Raw genomic sequence first — 27,375 nt, forward strand, 5'->3', positions numbered from 1 at the left:
AAGGGTCCAGAAAACTGTCCCAGGTGACTTGTTCTGTATTAAGGATTTAGGAGAAGTTGTTGACATCTTAGTAAGTGATGGCATATTACTAGAAAACGTCATGACATCCCTAGTAGCCTACCTACCTGGGATATTTGGGGGTATCAAGAGAGCGGTCGCCCCAGGCCCTCTCAAAGTGATTGCCACTTTTCACTGTACCTACGGTGGAGCAGGGAGCCTTGATCTCCCTGCCCCACCACTTTGTTCTGTAGGCCGCTTAGACTTGAGGCCTACAGAAAAATGATGTCACCATGTCGCTCCTCTTGTGCCGGGATGGTAACTACTATGGATCAGAGCAGATGGTCTAGACCTTACTCCCCACAAGTATCACTGAAACTCAGGCGCCCATGATCCTGTCGCCTGTCAACCAGTTGTCCTCCTTGGTAAGAACACAGCAGTGCATAATCGGGAAAGCCTCACAAGACCATTAACGCTCACCTGGGTTTTAATGTTATGGTTGATCAGTGTAACTAGCACTTTCTAAACAATACAAAGGGGGTTGCACAGGTAAGAATGTAGTCACATGAGACTCTGGTATTTCAGCATTGCGATGAGGTCTTCAGCATCATTACAGGACTATTGTGTCAGGTTTCTCCCACAAATGTGACTTGAAACCAAAACATCAACAAATTCTTCTCGATCCACTTCAAATTTCACAAATAACTCACTTCGGGGCTAAACATGGCTACCAGGGATCTCTTTGATCTCGGTTTTTTTATCTTAGCTGGCAAAATTTTCATGACTTTAGGAGAACCAGGGTGGCTTCCAGATGTCTGGCTTTGAAGGTGTAGCTATACGACAAGTCAATGATACACACTAGAAAAGAAAAAACGAGGGGCGAGTCTAATCTCAAGACACAAAAAAGGCCGTAGTTCTATTCCCATGCTGCAATGCATGGAAAAAGCTATTGATTTTAATGCAAACGTGACCCGCATGCTTAAGACTGAACCATTGAGGTGCTTTATATGTATTCGAACTAATGCTTATAAATTGTCCCGGGACATGTCACATGGATGCAGAAAACGTAAAGCTTTGGTTAATATGGAGAACGTAGATAGGTCTTGTAGGCCATATTAAGGTCTGGTGTGTCTGCTGCCATAGACACCCTCCATTGCTCCACCTCTGAGGACCTACAGAAATGCATCCAAACTAGTTGTCCATGTCCTGGACCTGAGAGGTTTTCTACAGATCCTTGGTGGGTGGGAGGAGAAATGGTGGAATGCTGAATTACCATCTGTTCCATTGTGGTACTGGGAATCATCTTGTCTAACCAGTCTCCCATTCCTTCTCAATTCTGTTGAACAAAGGGAAGTAAAAACTGCTCCAAGGGAATGTTCAAGAGTTTGGCATTGGCCGCTGAGGCCTGCCAGGAACATGAGCAGAACACAAATCTTCTAGCAGAGTACATTAAATAAGAGGTTTCAACCACTTCCATCCTATTATTGAGACATTTGTTTTTTAATTCACAAGCAGACAAATGATGGATGTGAAAATGGGTCTTAGACTGAAGATCAAGGCAAAAAACAAAACAAAAAACAGGAACCTGAGGAAGGAAGGTATTTTTACGCTCTAAGCCAGTTAAACATTGAAACTTAAGAGGGTCTCTGTTCCTAGTCTGACATCATAAGACACTGCCCTAGAAACATGTGTCACCGTCACAATGAAATCCTCCGATGCAGCCTGTCCTCGTTAGTCAACATGTGCCATGCCAGACTTGTGGCAAATGCTCTGGCCTGGGGGTAAGGAGGAAGTCAGACAGCAGTACATAAAAGCAGCCGGTGAGAACACATGTGGAACAATGGACAAGCAGCATCCCGTCCGCAACGTTCCACTTCCTCCTCCGACAGTCACGTTGGTTCAGATGAACTTTTTATTATGTAAGATTTGTAAATAAAGCGGGAACATCAAAGTGGAAGCAGTTGTCTAATTATGCATTTACTCTCCATATCGGAGTACCTTTTATACCTAGTTTGTCTCTCTGGACAGTGAACTAAGAGTCCAGCTTTTCAAACACCACATTAATGGAAACCTAGTACATTGCCGTGTCCATGGAATTCAAGGGGCAATTTCGTAATATAGGATTATGTCAAGTTCTCCAGACTAAAGTTGAACTTTGCAGTCACCGTAGACTCCAACAAAAATGTGTTAGGTTACATTCCCCACCATGAAGTCCATGCCATCCCACTTTGGTGCCTAGTGCAAATTTTAAAATGATGCTCCATGATGAGGATTTTAACGAATACAAGTTCTGCTGAACCAGACCAAATAGAGTGTACAACAGCGTCTTGGTGGACCACTGTCCCAAATGCAAGGCCTCCATGCATGGTGACTCCAAGAAACGATTAAAAAAGAAGGCAGTTCATAGGAGCTTGTGCAGGCCGATTTTCCCCTCCGATCTGACCGCGGGCATGGAGAGACACCGCTACACGTGAGGCTGTACAATGCTAAGGCAGGCAGCCGTTCGCAGTCCAGCAAGTATTGTGCAAATTCCTATTGTACTGAAAAGGAATTGTGCATGGTCCTGCTGGGCGCCAGAGGACAGATACTAAAGGCCAGCGTGCAATGGAGACGCTCAAAGACACCTTTTGGGTATGTCTACATGACATCTATAGGCTTCAGGCTGGTACGCTCCTTTACCCACCTGAAAAAAGAGATATATAGCCACCAAAAAAAAAAAAAGAGAGAGGGGCTGCTAATTAGGATAGATGTATCCATAAACATGCCATTGCCTGATTGTTGGGACATGTACACAGGCAAATCACTTGACGGGTGATTAATGGACATATGAATGATTCCAATTATTGTTCTGCCCCTGCAAACAGGGGATGTGACAACAAGCACACTGTATGGGGTCAGAATGAGCAATACCACCACCCAAAAATTCATTTCGGCCCATGTGAACAGTTCAACTTGTATACAGTCAATTGGTGAACGTTATGGGTAGAAATTTGTCGTAGCAAATGAATCACCAGGGAAGGCAGTCAGACATCAGGTGGCTCAGTGGTTAGCACTGTGGTCTTGCAGCGCTAGGGTCCTGGTGTCAAATCCGACCAGGAGCAACATCTGCACAGTTTGTATGTATGTGTCCCCCATCCTTGGATACGGATATTCTAGAGTTCTCTCGCACTGCAAGAAATATATGGATGGGTTCTATTGATCCCTATGAAACTGGATTTACTGCAAGTGCTTGAGATCGAGAAGTTAGGTCGAGAACCCAGTTTACACCACAGACAGATTCTCTATACATCACTGACGAATATATACGGTTCTTGTCGCCCAATACGGCCCTTTGACAAGTACAGTCAACATGACCAATAAAGGATGTATAGCCTTCAACCAGATTCTATCAGAACACAAATGCTGTTTTCCGAGCTTGCAGTCTGTCAATGGAAAGAGACAGTCCGCACATAACATCTTTGTTCCTCTCTAATGAAGGCATCATACCTGCACTGTGCATTGGTGGTAAATGTTGAGTATATGTTCTCTTGGGATCTGGCTGCTGAACCCTCACACCACCACCCTTGATCCAGAGAACACGGGGCCTAAAGGCCACATGCACTGGGGTTAGAATAAAGCAGGTGTACCACCACTCCGCTAACACAGGGAGCTTGGAGATCTCATGATCAGTGGGGATCGGTGTGCTCCGACTCGCAGGGATTATACATTTATCCTGACATTTGTGGTTTAAGTGGTAAACGTATGATATCTGGGAGTGCGACCACTGGGATCCCACAGTGATCATGAGAACGGGCGTCTCACAGCCCCTTGTGTTAGTGGGGCGGTAGTGAAAATGTAGTGTTTATGGCAGGCGTAGCAATTTTTATTTTCTGTTAACTTCAGCCAGTCTTATGTGCAACCACAAAAAATTACATTTCCTAGTGAAGCCCATTATTTTTTCCTCACACAGAATGGTGTTGTCACAATCCATTTTTGGATTCATGACAGCTCTGGTTTCACTCTGTTTTAAATGTAGCTTTTTTTCCCCCTTCAGGACCAGCAGGGGTCAATGTCAGTTTTTCCCTCGCTGGCAATCTGCTGTAACTGCAGACTTGCTAGGTCAGATGATGTGGGCGGTGACCACTCCCACCTTCCTTTAAATGGTCACCTGATGCATCAGCTGACTGTTGGTGATAGTTTTAGTTTCTGTATGGAGACAAGCTGTGCAGTTGCAGCTCTCTGGTGTCAGCTACTTCAGGTGTTCGGAGCACCATTTCTGTGTCATCTGCGGTGTGGAGCTTGGCAGCGGTGTCTGGAAGTATCTGCAGTAGTGAAGCTAGCACCCCTTACCGGCCAGTGCACTAGCTAGGGCAGTATTAGGTGACAGTGAGGGATGAGTTTCCCAAAGGTGGGGGGGAAAGGACCCACTTAGGGTGTTAGGGGAGTGCAAGGACAGGCTTAGGTTTGAGCTCAGGTGGTGACCATCCCCCATTTCACTATCAGTAGGGCCTTCCTCTCCCCATTTCCATCCTGGTTTATGTGAGTGTATGTGAGTGTGTGTGTTGCACCGTCCGCTGACCGACCCCCGTTGGGTCGTGTCACATCGTGACAGGTGTCACCAGTACCATAGTATCTCCTATAGAGTATGATGAGCCCCACATAATGATGTCCTTTCCTCAGTATACACACAGTTTTGATACATCACCATACACACAGCTTTGCTATATATACATACACACTTTGCCTGCGTCTTGCTCCTCTTCTGCACAGCAGTCATGTGGCCTAAAAATGTTATTATCTAAACAGTGGAGGGAGGAAGACTCCAGGTAATCGGATCAGCATTCTGTCAATGCAGGGCAACAAGCCGGGTTAACATAGGCTTCACCGTGTCCTGCTGATCGCTCTTGCATGGAAGTGATAGGTGATCTGACTGAGAACTTCTTGTTGGCTTATTTCTACAAGTTATTTTTATAAGCTGTCAAAAAGCCTAATATGCATGTTACCCGTGCAAAATACATACAGATATTGTCCCTAGCCACTGTCCTACCCAGGCCCTAGTGTTGCAAGTCCTAACCATCAAGCCCCCTCTTATGGCCTATTTAGATGATTCATATTGTCAACGAGAGTTTGATGCAACACTTGTTCTTAAATATTGTCCTGACTACACAGGCCAGCAATAATCAGATGAACAAGCAAAATGCTCGATAGTCGGGTGAAATGATGTTTTTGTTCTACACACGCATAAATAAAAAACAACCGTGCAGGAGGGGGGCCCAGAGACACCAGCGCCGATCTCAGCTGGATGTGCGTCCGAGTTTATTATTTTTGGGCTTTTTGTTTTCTTCTTAAAATGTTTTGGAGAAGAGCAGCGAGGAACATAATTACAGGAAGGGGCCCATGATGGTTGACAATATACCGAAAAGGGGTCCAGAATGGGGGGTCATTATACCAGGAAGGAGTCCAAGACGAGGGACATTATACCACGAAGGAGTCCAGGATGGAGGTCATTATACCAGGAAGGAGTCCAGGATGAATGTCATTATACCAGGAAGGAGTCCAGGATGAAGGTCATTATACCAGAAAGGAGTCCAGGATGAAGGTCATTATACCAGAAAGGAGTCCAAGATGAGGGACATTATACCAGGAAGGAGTCCAGGATGGAGGTCATTATACCAGGAAGGAGTCCAAGATGAGGCACATTATACCAGGAAGAAGTCCAGGATGGAGGTCATTATACCAGGAAGGAGTCCAAGATGAGGGACATTATACCAGGAAGGAGTCCAGGATGGAGGTCATTATACCAGGAAGGAGTCCAAGATGAGGGACATTATACCAGGAAGGAGTCCAGGATGGAGGTCATTATACCAGGAAGGAGTCCAGGATGGAGGTCATTATACCAGGAAGGAGTCCAAGATGAGGGACATTATACCAGGAAGGAGTCCAAGATGAGGGACATTATACCAGGAAGGAGTCCAGGATGGAGGTCATTATACCAGGAAGGAGTCCAGGATGGAGGTCATTATACCAGGAAGGAGTCCAGGATAGGGGGACACTATAGCAGGATGTTGTTCATTATTACAAGAAGGGGCCAAAGATGGGGGATATTATACCATGATGGGGGATGTAAACATGCAATTGGGGGTCCAGGTTCAAATTCTACACTAGAGTATCAGACTCTAGTTACGGCACTGATGCGGACTATCAGTCCGAGGGTAAAGGAGTTAATTGATCTGTATTGGTCCATTTCACATGTAAAGCGCAATAATAATAATAATAATAATAATAATAATAATAGTAAATAAATAAATCTGTGAGTTTGGTATACGGACCGAAAATATGCACACCTGATCGGGGCATTGCATAAAGAAATGGTAAACATATTACTCAAAATCATTAAAGCCACATAAATGCATTTCTTAGGGGCAAGAAGACATTTTTCAAGCATCAGTCTAGACTTTTCGGGCCTTGCGTCAGGGCCACTTTGAATCAGAATTTCATACCTACTTATTACATGAGTAATTGACGATGTGTCACAATCAAGGAGCCCGATATGTAACAAGTAAAGAGCTTCAGGCAAACTTGGCCGTATCTGGTTCCCGGCCTGGCATTGTATTACCTCTATTACGCCAGTCTTCTGCTATTGCATAACCCAAGTCAACAAAGGGGGATTATGTGCTGAAGAGAAAGCAGCTAGGATCTGAAATAACCTGTAGATTACTACACAAAGGGAAGGAGAGAATAAGCTAAACTCTAGAGTAAACTACCCATCTAATATATCCCACTTATAAACAACACCGGTACTATGGACTCTGGGCCAGTCCTAGGTCAGTAATACAAAGCACAATATAGATTCCTTATCTACTATATAAAAGTATAAAGTGAGGGCAAACACGTTAATGATATGCAAATGATGAAGAAGAAAAAAACAAAAACTTGAAACAAAATTTTCAAAACATCTTGATATATTCAGCCTTGAGCATGAGTGCCACGTGCAGAAACCCCCGCACTTGCACGCCTTGGCTGCCATGGATGAGGTTATTAATCATTGTCTGAGGAATGTTTTGCCACTCTGAATGCATTTGGACAAATCATCAAGATCCGCTGCTGGCAGCTCCCTTTGAAATTAACGACATATCAGATTTGCTCGATGTGACAATTCTAGAGAGGTTTAAAGGGACTGTCAGCACAGAATGACTGTTCAAACTAAGTTGTGCCGCTTGGTTCTTGACAGCGGGGCCAATCATTTATATGCACCCACTTGTTTTTCTTCAATCTTCACCTCCCTCTTTAATTGACGGGTCTGGTTTATGGGGCCAGGGAAGGGTAGAAATTAGTGATGAGTGAACGTGCTCTGATAATGTTTTATCGAAAATGCTCGGGTGCCGAGTTATTTCAGCGTGCTTGAAAAATTTTCGAGCACCCACACTTGCATGCCTTGCAGCTGTTTGCCAGCCGTGAGACATGCAGCAACCAGAACTTGAACATATTTTTCGAGCATGCTGAAGACACTCGGTCAGCACCCGAGCATGCTCAGAGAGCACATTATCCCAGCACATTCACTCATCACTAGTGGAGTTATATGAAACCCAAGCAGGTGGACAGGGGTAATTAAATGATTTTCCCCACCATGGAGCACCTGTACTTTATTTGATCACTCATTCTGTGCTGACAGAATCCCTTTAAGTCATAGACTGCTCACAGTAGCATGAGAAACATGTGGCCTGGCGTTGTTACACTGAAAAACAGCTCCTGGGACATTTAGGAAAAATAGTTATACCACTGGTTCCACCACCAAAGTCAATGTATCGCTGGGCTGTTAGAGGACATAGAATGAAAACTAGAGGGGTCCGGCTACTAAAAAATATGCCACCCCACACCATAATCCCAGAAATGGGACACATGTGACATTCCCTCGCGATGGCCTCTTCATCGACCTCATGCACTAGCTTTGGACCATAACAGTGCATGTAATAGATGGCAGCTCCTGCACACAACTTGCCCAATACTTATTTACCACTCAGCCCAACAGAAACACCAGTCTTAACAATTTAAATAGAAAAGGGGGAAACATACTAAAAGCCCCCCATATAGATAAAACTAATGTTGGCAGAACCCTTTCAGTAGGCCAACGGACTAATGTGTAAGGAGGCCCCAGACAACTGATCGCTGGAGTAGATGACAATTAGGAATGTCAGATTTCGAGTTGCCGATTGCTTTGCCCTCCCAGAAATATCTTGCTGGTGCAGAGGTCTCAGAAAACCAAGGAGCACTTGGCCGAACTAATGCCTGTTTACGAGAGAGACACACCAGAGATGGCTTTCGGCCAAAGCTTCAGGCTATGCTTACATGCTATAGTAATCCATTGACACCAACTGTATCACAATGCACCCATGGCCAATCTCCATTTGTCAAACTCCTTAGATGCTGAAGTCGCTATTGACTGTGGCATCTAAGAAGTTAACTTGGCCGGGATAGCAGGTCTGTGGAGTTGGGAGTCGTGGAGTCGGAGTCCATTTTGGTGGAGACTGTCATGGAAATAGAGGAGTCGGAGGTTTGGCTTACCGACTCCACAACCCTGCGGAATAGGAAATAACTCTGATCTCAGCTGTTCCAGGACGACATCATCCCCATCTACCGGACCTGCCATGAAATTTTGTGGTTAGAACTTTAGAATTAGGACAGAGTAATACAGAGTATTTACAGGACGAACATGGATTCTGAAAAGATCTAAACATCTGTCCCTATCCTTATAGAGAAGCCTACGCAACCGTCCATACTCCAGCAGGTGGGCAGACAAAAGTGGGCGTCAAGAAGAGCCTACGTATGCAGTCTACTTTTTTCTTTTTTTTTTTTGTATTGAAACCCAATTTAGGATAAGTGACAAATCTTTCCCAAGACAATATTCACATATCGGAATAGTTGCAACAGGAATCCAAATGTATTACATGGTTGCCAAGGAGAAATTCAGCGACTTCCCAACTATTCACAGAACAGATTGAGTGATACTAAAAGGAAACTGAAGCAATCTGAATGCTTCCCTTCCCCCGTGTCGGGGGGGCTTCTGCAGTATTTTTTCAGATTTCATACTATTGCAAATAAAGCAAGTGCAACGTTGGAATTACTATATGAGGACTTTAGTGAAGTGACGCTTATTGCAAAGTTTTCAAAATAGTATATGTATCAGATAAGTGATAAAATAAGCCAGAAGCATAAATGTCACCGGAAAGTGTCCAGAGTCGCTCGCCCCACCTTCGCCTATTGAAAGCAGACAGCACCTTGGGCTATAGCACAGCCTGTTGATGTGAAGTGTTGTCAAAGCAGATGGGAACCACCCCGTGCAAGTCAGAGCGGTGGGTGCAATCACATCTGAACAGTGCGATCAGTGCTCGGCACGTTAATGCAGCGCTGGAAAATAGGTGAAACGTAAGCCACCGATACAATGCAACGCGGGAGAATTAAAGGGATGAAACGCAAAGGCTGCTGGGATGTCAGAGGAAGAAAAGGCAAATGTAAATAAGTGAAAAGGTCTCCATTGGCCAAAAGAGAACGCTTTAATAATAGACCATTAGTATAAAAGTAGTGGCCTTCCCTTTATTGGATTAGATAGGTAGGAAACCCTAAAATTCAAACATTCTATAAAGTTCAACACCCTACATTCTAACCTCCCGTACACAGGTACGACCCTGGCGCACCACCCTCTAAGTGGGCTACACATATCGATCCCTTTAGTGTTCATTAGTAGCAACACCTTGACAGCCAAGGAATTTAGGGACTGGGAATATAGGGTGAAGGTCGATAGTAAAGGTCAAATTTAAGTCAATAAGTAATAATAGTCCCACAGCGGTAGCGAAACCAGTGTCACAGTCTAGAGAAATGAGTGATGGAAAAGGAGCGCAAACAAGCTGAGCAAACAATTCACCCGAAAGTTCAGGTGTTATTGACATAGGTGCAGCTGTGAAAAATATAAAAAAAAAAGTGTCACCAGACGTTGGATTGTTTAAATAAAACTAGTAACGGCCTTGGGAAACATAAATATATGAAGAATGTCATGTAGGAGTAGTGCGCGCTGCACACCAACACCGGCCATCAACAAGGGATTCCAACAAGTCAACTGTCACCCGACATTGATGCCACCAGTTCCATGGGAGAAAAAAAAAAATATAACGACGACTGTCTCCTTAATCTAAATTCACCCTAGTGGGACAAGGCTACGAATTCCATAATATGGGCGCAGCACTATAGAGAAGCTGGGCGCAGAAGAGATCTCAATGCTAGCTGCAGGCCACAAGAAGGTTGGTAGATGGAGAGGCTGGACAAGTAGGAAGGTGCAGCACGGGAGGAGAGCGCCGAAATGCAAATAAATGTATATCATTTATACAATGTGATTTTCTGGATTTTATTTTTGATATTCTATCGCTCATTGTTAAATTAACCTACCCTTAAAAAGTATAGACTGCTCATGTCTTGGTCAAACTTACAAAATCAGAAAGGGATCAAATACTTATTTCCCCCACTGTACATATTACATGTAATATCAAAATCAGAAATGAGAATTTAAGGAGTCCACATACTGTTCTCATACAGCGACCCTCTGTTGTTGGCCTTCCCCCCGGCAGAAGCAGAAGGATAACCTTTAGACAGGCCGGCTGCGGTGTTTGTGATGGCCTGGAGTGACGCCAGCGTATTTAATAGAATACCAGTCAGTAACGCATTAAAGTAGTCAAAGCGATAAATGATTAGCACCCGGATTAGCGTTTTAACAGTTGATAGTAAGGTACGGAGCTAAGACTTGGCCTCCACCGGTCAGAGTAGGAGCGAATCCTAGGCTTTTATACTAAGGGCTTGTGCACACAGCCGTCAGGTTTGGGGTTTTTTGTCTTTTGCAGTCAAGGTTCCGGATGGAACTGAAAAATAAATGACAAAATGCAGCATTGGGTTTTGAATATGTGGAGGCATTTCTCACTAGAAATGGAGGAGAACATCTACATAAAATCGGCACTAGAGAGCTCCAGTTATTGCTCTATGTCACAAACGCGTCACACTAAAACCTTAGCAAAAAATAAATAAATAAATCACAATTAATTCAGTTCCAAAGTAAATGGACGTGTGCACTGTACAGTCTTGTGATTCTCTCTATACAAGCCCCATATCAGTGCGACAGTACGACTACATCCCGGTGGTGTCACAGAACACAAAGACTCACGTTTTTCATCATCTGCATGGACTAATGATGCCGCTCTTGACAATACGTCTAATGGAGTCTCCATTCCTGGGAAGACCCTAAAAAAAAATAATAATTAAAAAAAATATATACTGGTATATACATTTTTGATTATATTCAATAAAACATTACCTTTGTTCTGTGCACAAGTACGGTAAATATGTTTAAGTGGGATCACGTATGTTTGTACGTTGTATACCTGTGACTGGCCGCTGTGATCCAAGCCTTGGTATATATAGCAGTATGGGGCGATTGGGACTCCATAACATAAATTTGTTTTGTGTCACTACATTTCTCCTTTCCAAGGGCACTAAGGTAGATGAGAACATTGACTATATGAATATTGAACTGCATTACTGCTATATAGACAATACCTATGAAACTTAGATACTTTGCACACAAGTTGGACAATTTGTGTGAGCCCATCTGCCACAACAAAGTGTACCTTGCAGATGGAAACCCACACTATTACACTTGCCTCTTCTCCCAGATATTAGGGTCTGTTTTTAGCCAGTTCTGGATCCTCCCTGGCCCTTAAATTTGTAGAGGGTATCAGAGGGTATCCCAGGAGTGGCCAATTTAAAAGTTTAGGTCCTAATATACGCCTTGTCATGGCAGATGGGCTCTCACAAATTGGTCAACTTGTGTGCCAAGTACCTAAATTCTATAAGTATATAGTCTAGTGAACATTGGTGGTTGCCCATTTTACTTGCAAAAAAATAAACAAAAAAATTGAATTTTTCACATATTGGGGTCTCAGTAGTGGGTGCTACGTAATGCATATAGCTGCCTTAATAGAGGCACAAAATGGCATGTGTATGTGCGAGATACACCGTGAGCATGCAAAAACATAAGTATTTGTATTACCCGAATTGAAGGGTAGCATAAAATGTAAAAAAAATAAAAATTGAAAGTTGCAAAAGAAGAACCCTTTTTCCGGCTGAGTAAGAACTACACCTGTGACGCGGCGTTAGCAGGATTAACCAGATACAACCCCATTGTGCCGGCCACAGAAGCACTAAAACAGGTATTGTTACCAGATGACGGCCCATCCAGAAACCAAACCGACAGCTCTCATATTCAGTCAACCGGAGCACCGCACGGTAAGGTAGTGTTAACCATTTGACGCTGGATTAAATCATGGAGATACAAATTGTAAGCAAAAAGGGGGGAAGTTACCGTACATCAATAAAATTATTGCAAGCAATCAGGAGGGAATAAATCAGTTGCACAGAGTTTTTGAAACAGGGACCCCCGACCTTTGTCCTCCCTGCGACACCACATCCGAGCAGAGGAGTGGGTCAATTAATGCAAAAAAATGGATTAGTGTATAATAAAATGAAGCAAGGAACCGAATCCTCCTCACCCATCTATCCATTCCTCGAAACCCGGCGCGTTTCACTGTTAACAGTTTTCTTCTTCTACTGTTTTGGGGCGAGGGGCTATTATGTATAAGGCTAGCTTTACAAGGGAGACCGTAACTAGCTTTAGTGGCCAGTTGTACCTGGCCCTTGAGATCTGAACACTGCTAGCCTAGACATGGGGGCTTCAGAATGAAATCCTCACTATCTTGTAGACGGAGCCCTCGCGGGCAGGGTCCTCTCTCCTCCTGTACCAGTTGTGACTTGTATTGTTCAAGATTATTGTACTTGTTTTTATTATGTATACCCCTCCTCACATGTACAGTGCCATTGAATAAATGGCGCTATAATAATAAATAATAATAATAATCTTAGATAGCTGTGGCCAGAACAGCTATGTCACCCGACTCCCCCATACACAGGGAGTGATCACTCTGCCGAAAGGATCAGCAGACCAAAAATAGGGCAAATCAGATCCTTATCTCTCCCCAACACTGTTAGGGCAGAGTCAGGGGCCTCTACACATTATCTGCAAAGCTTGTTGATATCGACAGGCTCAACCAACGGTGGTCTTTATAGACGGAGTAATGGTAATGCTACTCCACAGATTGTGGTGAACATCCATCATGTACTGCACAAAGTGCTCCCAACATCTGTCTTCATGATTATTGAGTACGGACAATACCGAAATATATGCCAAAAAATAAAAAAATTTATTTTTTTTTAAATTGCAGTTGACTCCACTTTTCACTACAAATTACAGATACCTCTGAAGAACTGGAGGATCACACTAGCGCTGGGGTTTCAGACAGAGCTCTATAGCAAAAGAGCCTGGAAACACTGCGGTCCTTGCCTAAAGGACCGGCCACCTATGATAGACTGCAGTGGTGGAAGAAAACTTAGGCAACAAGCAGTAAATTAAATAAAATAACAAAATAAATAAAAAAAATCACCCCACCACTCATTCTTGAGAACAGAGTGGGTTTTAAAAACAAGTTCTATAGTCTTTACTAAAGTCTGATTCCCTTTCCTTGTACTTAAATATATTGCAAATTTTCCCCTTTTAACCATCAACCACACGTGAACATTCCCTTAGACATTTCTTTTGATAATAAGTAATCATATTGGTCAATTCAATATAGATTGTTAATCAGACCAAGCATTTATCAGAATTCAGAACGTCGTCAATGTAACTACTGAAATGTCTGTCGATTTGCAACTTGGAAAAAAAACAAAACAAACAACATCCAACTCCACACAAAACAACACTAGAGAGCAGCAATCACGTATTTGGCCATGTGAACAGGATTCCAGTGTGCAGACAGCGCAGCAGCCTCTGCCTCTTGTTTTCCCATAATAAACAGGGGAAGCACTGGGACACTGAGGCGAATGATTGCTTCACTTCCCACATGGTACATTCCAGAGACGCATCTGACGCAGAAGGAGCCGTCTCATCGCTGCTTACTGGAAGAAAGTACTGTCACTGAACTTCCAGAAATTGTTTCCAGAAAGAGAATGTGAAAAATGTAAAGGATTTCATCACTGTCACAGAGATGCCGAACAAAGCGAGAGCTCTCAAGGACGACAGAGGAGGCAGGATTGTTCTCAGGTCAACGCTCAATACTATAGCTTTCACATATGTATGCACACTATGTCAGACAATTGGGCTCCAGACAGATGAACGCATGAAGTGTTTTATATCACTTTACTCGGAATCGCGGATGGTCAGCACCATAATCTGGGGGACAGCTACTCCGGACAATCAAAGAACTGCACCAAATACAATCACCATTGTCCATCTCCAGAAAAAATAATGGACAATATGAACTACAACGCCCCCGTGAGATTCTGGATTGGTATCAAAGAACAAATCTTTAGAAAACTATTCTTCGTTACTCATAAGGCCGTCATACATTCTCAATAGCCGTCAGGCAAATAAGAGATAAACAAGGGGAAGGAGAAGAACATCTTATCTCAACCTTAAAATGGGGCTCTCCCAAAATCCAAAGTGGTTAATTGCTGGGGTCTGACCGCCGAGCCCACCAGCAATCTTGAGAACAGGTCTCTGAAGGGCCCCAATTAGAATGGGCTGGAGGTGCTCAAGATCGGCCTCTCCTCCATGCATTATCTACGGGACTACCGGAAATAGTCGAGCACTCTTTTCTCCTACAGTCCCATAGACAACGCATGGAGCAGAGGTCGAACATGCGATCCACCACTTCATCCAAGATGGGTGACCAGCAGAGTCTGCTCTTGGGATCGTGCCTCCAAAATAATTCTAATATATTTGCCCGTCTTTATAATGATAACATGAAAACAGATCCTACGATGTCACCAAATTGTGCAACCAAGGAGGGAATGGGTGCTGCTTTTTACTTTAGATCACACCAGAGTTACCCCAAATTAATTCTGGGGCCATTTAACAACAGGTCATAGTGAAATCTCATCTACAATCTATTAGCAAAAACCCAAAGGTTCTTTAGAGGATCACTCCAACCCTACATTATGAGGGCTCATGAAGATGGAGACAGACCGTGCACAATGACTACCTCTACGTGTCTCTATGGCCAAAGCCCTCGCTTGGCTCTTTAACCATGGAGAAAAAGGTTCAGTTGACAACTAAAATCCCTTGGTCAGGGTATATGCCTGCCACCTCTCTAGCTGCCCTACTCCTAACTACACCTCTCACTATGGCGGTGCTATTACGGCTTAAAAAACTAAAGTTGTGGTAGCCCTCTAGTTGGACAGGCTGAACTATTGGCACATGCACGGTCACCTTCATCACGGGGGCATACTACAATACGAGAATTCCTTATATCTTGTATTTGTGAGTAGACCTTGATTTATTAGCCTTGATACTTGCATCCAAAACAAAACACTTGTTCTTCTGATCATCTAGAGATTAGAATATTATGAATCTTGTTGCTTGGACGGGTTCCAGCCATGATTCACACACAGAACAACAATGTTGTATAATCTCGGTGGGATGATGGGTTTACAAAATTATAATTTGCAAAAATGTTTCTTTATCCTACCATTTTGGTTGTCTGATTATCGAAAATTCTAGATCACCAGGTGGTCATACTCACTGAAAGACAGCAATCCAAATTCGATGTTTCCAGACGACTCATGTATATGGTTGCTTCGCAATTCTCGTCCTCCCAAATGTTTAAAGATCGGACATGTTGGATGTTTAGTATGGACCATACTAAAGAAATCCTGAAAACATGACCCGTTGGTGGCTCTTGAGGACTGGAGTTGGGAAACACTGGGGTAGAAGACTGGGTGGAAAGTGAGATTTTTTTCCTAATTTAGATACACCATGCAGTCTACCACAGGGTGCAATGCCGAGTTTATAAATCTGGTAGCACAGAGTGGACATCATGACAAGTCTGTTATAAAAAGACGAATCCTATATTAACTCTTGATTTGGATTTATTTTAGAAATTCTGAAAAAAAAATAAAACTGCAAATTTGAAAAATTTTGGAAAATAATATGAAAGTACTACACCCTAAGGCATTTATTTTTGCCCATTTCAAAACGTTCTTCATGCCTGGAATATTATGTCAGCAGCTATGAGCAGATGGTACGCAGCGGGTGACTTGGCGAGCGCACAGCAGGCGCTGCAATACTGTCATCGGGCCGCAGTAGAATGACGTCCCAGCCCATTCACACGTGTAGCAGTTATGGGGTATTTCGGATCTACAGAAGATTCCAAGTTCTGTTACCGAAGAGTCGCAAGATTAAGACATTATGCTTGGAATACCCTGCGTTTCCAAAGGGCATATGTGAGAACAACAAAAAATTAGTTGGATTTATTTGCACATGAATAACATTTCTGGGGAAACCTTATTAATCACTAGTCTACTCATAACTCGGAGACCCCTGCTCAGATGCCCGATAATCATAAGAATGGAGGTCCCCATGTATGATTGCAGTATGAGTGTGAATGGAGAAGCCATCAATGATGCAGGCCGCTACTACACTAAGATATGACTGTAGTGTAATGTCAAGTGTCAGAAAGCAGGAGGTAAGGGCCCGGAGGACAGGTGTGTGTTCGGATGCCTTCTCATTGTGTTTAGGCACCTGCTCAGTGGTCACGTCGGGGCTCAAGTCCGAACCACCAGCAAAAAGTTTTGCAGGGAGGTTCATACGCAAGTCCTGACAAACCACTGAGCGGGCGCCTAAATGCAATTGAGATGATATTATATTGACTGGATATTGAGGTCCGGGATGTTGGAGTATAAACATAAGGATGAATGACCTCGGGGAGATCAAAACATCCAACACCGCGGAGACACCATCACTTGTTTCTCATCGCAGTGATCTAGAACACTGCCCCCATCCCTTATGGGAAATATGCAGATGCATGTAGAAAAACCGCAGAGACACCATCACGTGTTTGTCAACGCAAGCAATAAATAGCCAGGTCTTTCCCCAAAAGGGATGGGGGCAGTGTCCTGGATAACTGTGTTGAGAAACACGTGATGGTGTCTCCGCGGTGTTGGATGTTTTGATCTCCCCGAGGTCATTCATCCTTATGTTTATAGTCCTTTTACTAGGCACTGCTCCTAATAGCCAGTTTCCTACTCCACACTGATGAGGGGCAAATACCCCGAAACAGCTGTCTGTGGATGGATACCATGTTTTGGCAACGGTGGTTTTCCTTTTTGGATGCTGCCCTTCCCGTGGTTGTTCCTTCCCAGTGAAAGACCTGGCTATTTATTGCTTGCGTTGAGAAACACGTGATGGTGTCCCTGCGGCTTTTCTACATACGGGATATAGGAGTGACCAAGAGAGCCTGGGTGGGAAAGGTTGCTCCCACATTCCTGTCTGGGTCTTACAGGCCTAAAAACAGACAGCTGGCTTAGCAGTTTGTTGTGTTGGAGCTAGAGAAAGACCGTTCATGATGGACAGTCTATGCTGGAGACTAAGGCTACTTTCACACTAGCGTCGTGCACTGCACGTCGCAATGCGTCGTTTAGGAGAAAAAACGCATCCTGCAAAATTGCTTGCAGGATGCGTTTTTTCTCCATTGACTAACATTACCGACGCATTGCAACGCTTTGCCACACGTCGCAACTGTCGTGCGATGGTTGCGTCGTGTTGTGGCGGACTGTCGGCAGCAAAAAACGTTACATGTAACGTTTTTTGCTGCGTTGTGTCCGCCATTTCCGACCACGCATGTGCGGCCGGAACTCCGCCCCCACCTCCCCGCAACTCACAATGGGGCAGCAGATGCGCTGGAAAAATGCATCCGCTGCCCCCGTTGTGCGGCGCTTGCACAGTATGCGTCGGTACGTCGGGCCGATGCAGCGCGACGGCCCCATACCGACGCTAGTGTGAAAGTAGCCTAAGAAGTGCCTGTAATACCAAGTGGGCAAGACCGTTAAAATCCCTTTGCCTTAACCAGAGAAATGACCGGTTTCATTTTTGGTACTGCAACGTTTGTGAAGGGGAATAAACTTTGTTCTGTTTTGATATAAAAACCATGTGCCTGTGCATATCCAAGCAGCTTTCAGAGAGTTGACATCACCCACAAAAAGGAAATGTGGGGTTTAGGACCTCAGTCTAGTGATCTGTGGGACTCCCAAAAATAGAAGCCAAATTATATTGATGGGCTGCATGTCGGGCCTTATGCACAAGGCAGAGCCACACGCATGAAGAGTATGAACACTATACACATTGCCTACGGTCATACGGTCAGTATTTGAGTTTTTTACCTCAGTATTTGTAAGCCAAAACCAGGAGTGGAACACTCAGAGGACAAGTATAATAGAAACACGTCACCACTTATGTGTTTTTTTTTTCACCCATTCCTGGTTTTGGCTTACAAATACTGAGGTAAAAAACTCACCAAATACTGAATGTTTGACCTTGGTCCTAGAGGTACGCTCCACTTAATGAATTCTGTGCATCTTCTCAGTGGCGTGCGCCTCTGTGCTCCTCACCAGAATTGCTACTCCAGGTAAGGACTAGAGTAACATTTCTGATGCAAGTCTCACCCATGCTCTACCCACTTTGACGGATCGGGACAATACTGCCATGAAAACACCAAAAGCCACAAAATGTTTGTGCAAGTTTGCACTGTGGAAAAATTTCGCGACTTTTTAAAGTGTTTTTGAATCAGCCCCTCTGGGTGTTGGAATGAGATCCACCTCCCCTACCTTATAGCTGACCAGATCCTGGCTTATTCGTTGGCGTAAGGCTACATTCACACAGCCATGCGACACATCCTTGTGATTTTTTTTCCCCAGACAGAGCACAGACCCAGAGTTTCATTGATCCATTAAAACATCAGTCATCGGCGAGTCTCAGAGCATGTCCTATTCTCATCCATTTTGCCCACTGTCCTGCAATGAACTGGTGTGCTACTGTATATTCAGAAAGTAGCCTGCATTGTTTTGTTTTGTTTTTAGTTTTTTTTGCGTGTCCATTGCAAGCTGCAATTTTTATTTTTCATACGTCGATTCGGTCAGAGAAAAAAAAAAAGGTTTCATCTTCCCGAGGCAGCAGTTATTAGAAGTATTTGGTGCACAAGCAGTTATCTAGCATATACCAGTCCACTAATGAGCATTTTCTTCATTAATATTATTATTATTTTCTATTCAAATCTATTCATTTGCATGACGAGGTCCGGGCTTCCAGTGAGCCTCCGGCTTATACAAACGAAAAAAAAAAAGCATTGTGAGTCCATGCAAATAAGCAGTGTGCGTGACATAAAACATGGAAATGGTGGCCTCTGTGGCTAGACATTGCTGCCGTTGGGCGTTTGCTGTATAGGCCGGGAAAAGCCACCATTTATAGTTGAGCACAACGGTTTACAAGACCCCGATTAGGTGGTCCACATCACATCGGGAGACCTACTAATGACAAGAGGCGCAGTAGGTAGAAAGTCCGCAGTGTTCTGGTCCGGCGGCTGGACCAAGGTCTTGAGAATCTTCTCTCTCAGCTACCATTGTAAAAGAGTATTTCTAGGGCTTCTATCAACTGGTGGAAGCCAAACGGAGTGTCCTGGTAGCCACTGGTGGTCGTATAAAATCTCAGGAGACCACAGATTCCTATATACGGGAAGGGAAACACTGGGAGTTCTTCCCAACTCTACCTGTAAAGCAGGGGTGAGGAACCTCAGGCCCGCGGGACATTTACAGCCCTCAATGACCTTCCATCGGGCCCCGTGAGCAGATTCCCAGGGACCATAGTGCTTGGGCCGACAGCTGTTTCGCCGGCCACCAGCCCATTAATTTCTTCTTGCTTTGTACGCACGCAATGTTCACTACTTGAACGCTGAGGAGCGTGCTGTCCTGACACCAGCGCCAGGCCGCACTTTGTGGGAGGAGTTAGCGCACAATTTATACGGCCCCCGAAGAGCGGTATAGTAATCCAAATAGCCCTTGGCAGGAAAAAAAAAAAAAGGATTCCCCACCCCTGCTATAAAGCCTCAGACATCAGTGTTTTTTTCTTGTATGCAAAACAAAACAATCCAAGTTGTTTTTATCCAATTTTCTGAGCGGATTCACTGCAATGTAAAATTTCCACGTGAACGCAGCCTTAGGCTAGGATTACACGATGAACGTTTTTTGCTGCTTTTTTTTTATGCAAATTTTAAGCGGAGTTTCACAGGACCAGCAAAGGCTACGAGATTTCTGAAATCTCAGGAACACATTGGTTTTTTTGTTTTTCCTGACTGATTTGGAAAAGTGCTGCGCTTTTTGCAAACTGCTGCGCGCCACTTCTTTCAGCGCTTTTTCACCTATAAAAAGCAAAGAGTAAGTGCAAAAACGCCGGTATCAGGTTTTGCTGCATTTTTAGTGCAAAAACCTAAAGAAGTTGTATCATGTTTGTTTTTTGTTTTGTTTTCCTGTGCACAAGAGACAGGAAAAACGCTGCATAAAACAGCAGCAAAATCTGCTTTTTGTAAGCAGCCTCAGATTTCGCCTGCAGAAAAACCTCAACGTGCGAACACTGCTGTAGTACTTACATACGGATAAGGGGGCAGGGGCAGGTTTGGAAAGAAGGTTTTTAAATCCTGCGCTGGGCATTGTTCACAGATAGGTCCAGTGGCGATAAAGTGCAAGTGCCTCCGCCGTCCCCCCAGCACTGCACCCTGGTACATGTACAGACAGACAGGGGGCACCCAGGACTTACCAGGACAGACAGCACCACAGACAAAAAACAAACAACTTCTTTCCAACTTCCTTCATTCAGAGCCAAAGATCCCAGCAGCAGCAGGCACACCCCTCCCCCACCATCCACAAGCTGCAGTGCACACTGACTGCTGCTCCCCCTCCTTTTTTTCCTTCCAGTGACATGTGAAAACCTCAGGCAGCCTTCAGCTTCAGACTCAGTAACCCTCTCCTGGCCAGATGACCTCCAGTCTAGACAAATAGGACAGTAACTGCAGACTCCACCCAGGGCTGCAGGTTAGCGCCCGTCCCCAATGACACGCCATGGCACATGTCAGGAAGTAACAGAGTGCAAAATGCAGAACGGAGCGCGGATCATCCTCTATATACCGCTGCATGATGTCATATATACTAATGGCGATCAATAGCTCCAGGAGACCAACGATTTAAAGGGCTTGTCCAGAGACGGCGGTCCTGGCGGGGGTGGGGGGCAATTACTATTGGATTTGCACAAAAATGGTTTGCGCAAGTCGCGATATTTAATTGTCGCAAATACATTTATTTTTAATTATCCCGGTTTTATTCCCTATGCCAAAATGTAGAAAAGGGTTAATCTTTTTGGAGTAATGTGCGACATAGTTATGATTGCATGTAAAGAAGCTGCGGAGACACCATCACGTGTTTCTCGACGCAAGCAGTGACTAGCCAGGCCTTTCCCCGGGAAGGAACAACCACGGGAAGGGCAGCATCCTAGGAATCACTGCGTTGAGAAACACTTGATGGTGTCTCCGCAGCTTCTTTACATGTATCTGCATATTTCCCATAAGGGATGGGGGCAGTGTTCTGGAATCACTGCGTTGAGAAACACGTGATGGTGTCTCCACGGTGTTGGATGTTTTGGTCTCCCCGAGGCCAATCATCTGTGCCTTTATAGCCTTTTTACTAGGCACTGCTCCTAATAGCCATTTTCCTACTCCACACTGATGAGGGGCAAAAACCCCGAAACAGCTGTCTGTGGATGGATACCATGCTTGGCATAGGTGGCTTTCCTTCATAGGATGCTGCCCTTCCCGTGGTTGTTCCTTCCCGGGGAAAGGCCTGGCTATTCACTGCTTGCGTCGAGAAACACGTGATGGTGTCTCCGCAGCTTCTTTACATGCATCTGCATATTTCCCATAGGGGATGGGGGCAGTGTTCTGGAATCACTGCGTTGAGAAACACGTGATGGTGTCTCCGCGGTGTTGGATGTTTTGGTCTCCCCGAGGCCAATCATCTGTGCCTTTATAGTTATGATTGCATTTCTACATAGAATTTACAAACATGTTGCATGTTCTAGACCGGTCATTGTATTAAAATAAATAGATAAAAATAAAAAAGAAGGAAAGAAAAGAAAAGGAAAGGAAGGAAGAAGGAAAGAAGAAGGAAAGGAAAGGAAGGAAGGAAAGGAAGGAAAGGATGGAAGGAAAAAATGTTAAGGGGTGTACAGCGCGAACATTTACTTTGAAACTTTTATGGATAAACAGTTGCAATTTGGCACAAACCGATACATTACAATTCTATATGTGACACTCTGGTCTCAGCCTGTGATCTGACATTAGGAAGTGCGCTGACATTCCGGAATATGGAGATCCGGAGATGAGCTGAGAGAGCTAAAGATTTGGGGGGGGGGGGCAAAATGATGCTGCCACCATTTTTGATAAATGTGGGCCAATCAGAATTGAGCAATAAGATTCCCACTGCCCCGGGGTTCAATTCTGCGCCTCTTGCTCTTACTAAGCCCCCACACCATCATTACGTCACAGGGGTCTAGTAGGTGTCAGAAGCACCTAAGATATCGGCGATAAAGCAGAAACTGCCCTGGTCCGGGGGCCACGGGTACAGGACAAAACATCAAACAAGGGCAGAATGAAACTTTTTGCTCAACTCTAGGGTCTATGGTTCCAATTCATCACAGTCATTTCTCCACTTTTCTGCAGAAAGTTACTTCCTTTCTCTTTTTCTTATTAGTTGTTATTATGCTGTGCTTATATAGCGCCATCATATTCCGCAGAGCTTTGCAGACATCATCCTCACTGTCCAAATTGTGGCTCACAATCTAAATTCCCTATCAGTATGTGTTAAGAATATGGGAGAAAACAGGAGCAAACACGGGGAGAACATACAAACTCCTTGCAGATGTTGTTCTTGGTGGGATTTCAACCCAAGACCCTGTGCTGCAAAATAGTGCCAACCACTGAGCCACCATACAGTGCCAACCACTGAGACACCATACAGTGCCAACCACTGAGACACCATACAGTGCCAACCACTGAGACACCATACAGTGCCAACCACTGAGACACCATACAGTGCCAACCACTGAGACACCATACAGTGCCAACCACTGAGACACCATACAGTGCCAACCACTGAGACACCATACAGTGCCAACCACTGAGCCACCACACAGTGTCAACCACTGAGCCACCACACAGTGCCAACCACTGAGCCACCACACAGTGCCAACCACTGAGCCACCACACAGTGCCAACCACTGAGACACCACACAGTGCCAACCACTGAGACACCATACAGTGCCAACCACGATACAGTACCAACCACTGAGCCAAACAGTGCCAACCACTGAGCCACCATACAGTACCAACCACTGAGCCACCATACAGTGCCAACCACTGAGCTACCATACAGTGCCAACCACTGAGCCACCATACAGTGCCAACCACTGAGCCACCATACAGTGCCAACCACTGAGATACCATAAAGTGCCAACCACTGAGCCACTGGATTAGCCTGTTTAGCTTTTCCTATTAAATATGTGGCAGTGTCAATAAACAAAAAAAAAAATCTCTGCAGAATTTGACCTGTGTGAATGTGCCCAAAGTAATTAAAAAACAAAAACAAATTGTGCAATCTACTGACTATGGGATGTCCCCATTCTCCTCCATGACCCGAGCAGATCTCCGGCTGCTGGACCCGCTACTTGACAACCCACTGATTTTAGCTTAGTGGCATATGTTGCCTCATTTCCCCCCTTGCCGCAAGGAGCTATCAATTTAGGTGTATGCTGCTAAAATAATCGGTTCTGACCAATGGACGTTTATCTCGTCAGTCAGAACATATTGAGAATCTGCTGAAATTAGGGTCAGGATAAAGCATTTAACCATTTATTGTCCCCAAAATGCTGCAGGATGGCAGATAAAGCAGAGATCTGTAAACGAGGCATGAAAGAAGCGAAATATTTCACTAATGGTGCAGTGATCAACATCATACACATCTGATATTATACATGATAGATAATAGATAACAGATGATAGATACGGTAGATAAATAATAGAGATGATAGGATAGATAGGATAGACTCAGTTCCCAGGAGATGTGAAATCTGTCCCCCATCCCGGGCACGCTCACACTGTCCCCCATCCCGGGCACGCTCACACTGTCCCCCATCCCGGGCACGCTCACACTGTCCCCCATCCCGGGCACGCTCACACTGTCCCCCATCCCGGGCACGCTCACACTGTCCCCCAACCCGGGCACGCTCACACTGTCCCCCATCCCGGGCACGCTCACACTGTCCCCCATCCCGGGCACGCTCACACTGTCCCCCATCCCGGGCACGCTCACAGTCCCCCACCCCGGGCACCCTCACACTGTCCCCCATCCCAGGCACGCTCACACTGTCCCCCATCCCGGGCACGCTCACACTGTCCCCCATCCCGGGCACGCTCACACTGTCCCCCATCCCGGGCACGCTCACAGTCCCCCACCCCGGGCACGCTCACACTGTCCCCCACCCCGGGCACACTATCGCCCACTCTGGGCACGCTCACACTGTCCCCCATCCCGGGCACCCTCACACTGTCCCCCATCCCAGGCACGCTCACACTGTCCTGCCCCGTCCTCCCAGCACACAGCTCTACCTGCAGCACACTGACACTACACATGGATATACAACTCACCAGAGCAGCTCCTTCGGACTGATCCAACGTGCTGGGGTCCGGGGGGAGAGCGGTCACTACACAGGAATCCGCCAATAATCAGGGGAGGAGTAAATATCCGAGCAAACTGGTGATTTACAGGGGTGATCCCTGCGGTGGTGATAATGCCGGGACACCGCGTCCGTGCCCTCCTGGGCGGAACCTGCTGAGTGACGGACGTTTCGGGGGGCTGGTGAGGACCCCAGTCAGATACTTGCTGGGGGGCTGCGGGGACCCCGGGGAAGCTCCGAGCACAGCGCCGCGCTCCGCACTAGGAATGTGAGGAATGATGGAATTCTCTTCCTGGCAGGTGGGCAGCACAGCGACCGCTGATTGGTGGAGCGCCGAGTGAGGTCAGCATATATTAGCATAATGAGGCATGACGTCACGTACTAGGCAGCTGCTGCAGCAGGTAGCGCGGGGAGTGTGTGTATGGGGCAGGGGAAAGTGACGGGACCCGGGGGTCAGTGCCAGGGGAGTGTGTGTGGGGCAGGGAGAAAGTGATGGGACCCGGGGGTCAGTGCGCGGAGAGTGTGTGTGGGGCAGGGGAAAGTGACGGGACCCGGGGGGGTGTATGGGGCAGGGGAAAGTGACGGGACCCGGGGGTCAGTGCGCGGAGAGTGTGTGTGGGGCAGGGGAAAGTGACGGGACCCGGGGGTCAGTGCGCGGAGAGTGTGTGTGGGGCAGGGGAAAGTGACGGGACCCTGAGGGGGTCAGTGCCCAGGGAGTGTGTGTGGGGCAGGGGAAAGTGACGGGACCCCGGGGGGGTCAGTGCCCAGGGAGTGTGTGTGGGGCAGGGGAAAGTGACGGGACCCGGGGGTCAGTGCGCGGAGAGTGTGTGTGGGGCAGGGGAAAGTGACGGGACCCGGGGGTCAGTGCGCGGAGAGTGTGTGTGGGGCAGGGGAAAGTGACGGGGGTCAGTGCGCGGAGAGTGTGTGTGGGGCAGGGGAAAGTGACGGGACCCTGAGGGGGTCAGTGCCCAGGGAGTGTGTGTGGGGCAGGGGAAAGTGACGGGACCCGGGGGTCAGTGCGTGGAGAGTGTGTGTGGGGCAGGGGAAAGTGACGGGACCCGGGGGTCAGTGCGCGGAGAGTGTGTGTGGGGCAGGGGAAAGTGACGGGACCCGGGGGTCAGTGCGCGGAGAGTGTGTGTGGGGCAGGGGAAAGTGACGGGACCCGGGGGTCAGTGCCAGGGGAGTGTGTATGGGGCAGGGGGAAAGTGACGGGACCCGGGGGTCAGTGTGTAGGGCAGGGAAAAAGTGACGGGACCCCGGGGGTCAGTGCCCGGGGAGTGTGTGTGGGGCAGGGGAAAGTGACGGGACCCGGGGGGTCAGTGCCCGGGGAGTGTGTGTGTGGGGCAGGGGAAAGTGACGGGACCCGGGGGTCAGTGCCCGGGGAGTGTGTGTGGGGCAGGGGAAAGTGACGGGACCCGGGGGTCAGTGCGCGGAGAGTGTGTGTGGGGCAGGGGAAAGTGACGGGACCCGGGGGTCAGTGCCAGGGGAGTGTGTATGGGGCAGGGGGAAAGTGACGGGACCCGGGGGTCAGTGTGTAGGGCAGGGAAAAAGTGACGGGACCCCGGGGGTCAGTGCCCGGGGAGTGTGTGTGGGGCAGGGGAAAGTGACGGGACCCGGGGGGTCAGTGCCCGGGGAGTGTGTGTGTGTGGGGCAGGGGAAAGTGACGGGACCCGGGGGTCAGTGCCCGGGGAGTGTGTGTGGGGCAGGGGAAAGTGACGGGACCCGGGGGTCAGTGCCCGGGGAGTGTGTGTGGGGCAGGGGAAAGTGACGGGACCCGGGGGTCAGTGCGCGGAGAGTGTGTGTGGGGCAGGGGAAAGTGACGGGACCCGGGGGTCAGTGCGCGGAGAGTGTGTGTGGGGCAGGGGAAAGTGACGGGACCCGGGGGTCAGTGCGCGGAGAGTGTGTGTGGGGCAGGGGAAAGTGACGGGACCCTGAGGGGGTCAGTGCCCAGGGAGTGTGTGTGGGGCAGGGGAAAGTGACGGGACCCGGGGGTCAGTGCGCGGAGAGTGTGTGTGGGGCAGGGGAAAGTGACGGGACCCGGGGGTCAGTGCGCGGAGAGTGTGTGTGGGGCAGGGGAAAGTGACGGGACCCGGGGGTCAGTGCGCGGAGAGTGTGTGTGGGGCAGGGGAAAGTGACGGGACCCGGGGGTCAGTGCCAGGGGAGTGTGTATGGGGCAGGGGGAAAGTGACGGGACCCGGGGGTCAGTGTGTGGGGCAGGGGAAAAGTGACGGGACCCCGGGGGTCAGTGCCCGGGGAGTGTGTGTGGGGCAGGGGAAAGTGACGGGACCCGGGGGGGGGATCAGTGCCCGAGGAGTGTGTATGGGGCAGGGGGAAAGTGACGGGACCCCCCGGAGAATCAGGTCCGGGGAGTGTGTGTGGGGGGGGGAAAGGCAGGGGGAAAGTGACGGGACCCGGGGTCAGTGCGCGGAGAGTGTGTGTGTGGGGCAGGGGGGTCAGTGCCCGGGGAGTGTGTATGGGGCAGGGGGAAAGTGACGGGACCCGGGGGTCAGTGCCCGGGGAGTGTGTATGGGGCAGGGGGAAAGTGACGGGACTCGGGGAGCGTGTGTGGGGCAGGGGGAAAGTGACGGGACCCCGGGGGGTCAGTGCGCTGTTATGATAAGGTAATTCAGTACCACAATGGACATAGAGGTCAGAGCACATACAGTGACCTGACAATAACCCAAAAACATTGAACGAGCTCT

The 27,375-nt window shown here is 47.1% G+C and overlaps 1 protein-coding gene across 2 annotated transcripts in view; it reads right to left on the reverse strand.

The window, feature by feature from the left end:
* The window catches only part of VGLL4 (vestigial like family member 4), an 84,874-nt gene extending 59,930 nt beyond the window's left edge, over positions 1–24,944 (reverse strand). Inside the window, exons 1-2 of one of the 2 annotated variants that reach the window (XM_069736772.1) lie at positions 24,645–24,944; positions 11,180–11,256 (exon numbers count right to left, since the gene is read on the reverse strand). In XM_069736772.1, the coding sequence (XP_069592873.1) occupies positions 11,180–11,243 (64 nt within the window). In that variant the 5' untranslated portion in view covers positions 11,244–11,256; positions 24,645–24,944. Of the gene's footprint in view, positions 1–11,179; positions 11,257–20,707; positions 20,939–24,644 lie in introns of those variants that run through there. The other variant, XM_069736770.1, reaches the window with a different exon arrangement.
* Between the last annotated feature and the right edge of the window lie 2,431 nt (positions 24,945–27,375).

Source organism: Ranitomeya imitator, chromosome 8 (genome assembly GCF_032444005.1).
Source record: "Ranitomeya imitator isolate aRanImi1 chromosome 8, aRanImi1.pri, whole genome shotgun sequence".
NCBI lineage: Eukaryota > Metazoa > Chordata > Amphibia > Anura > Dendrobatidae > Ranitomeya > Ranitomeya imitator.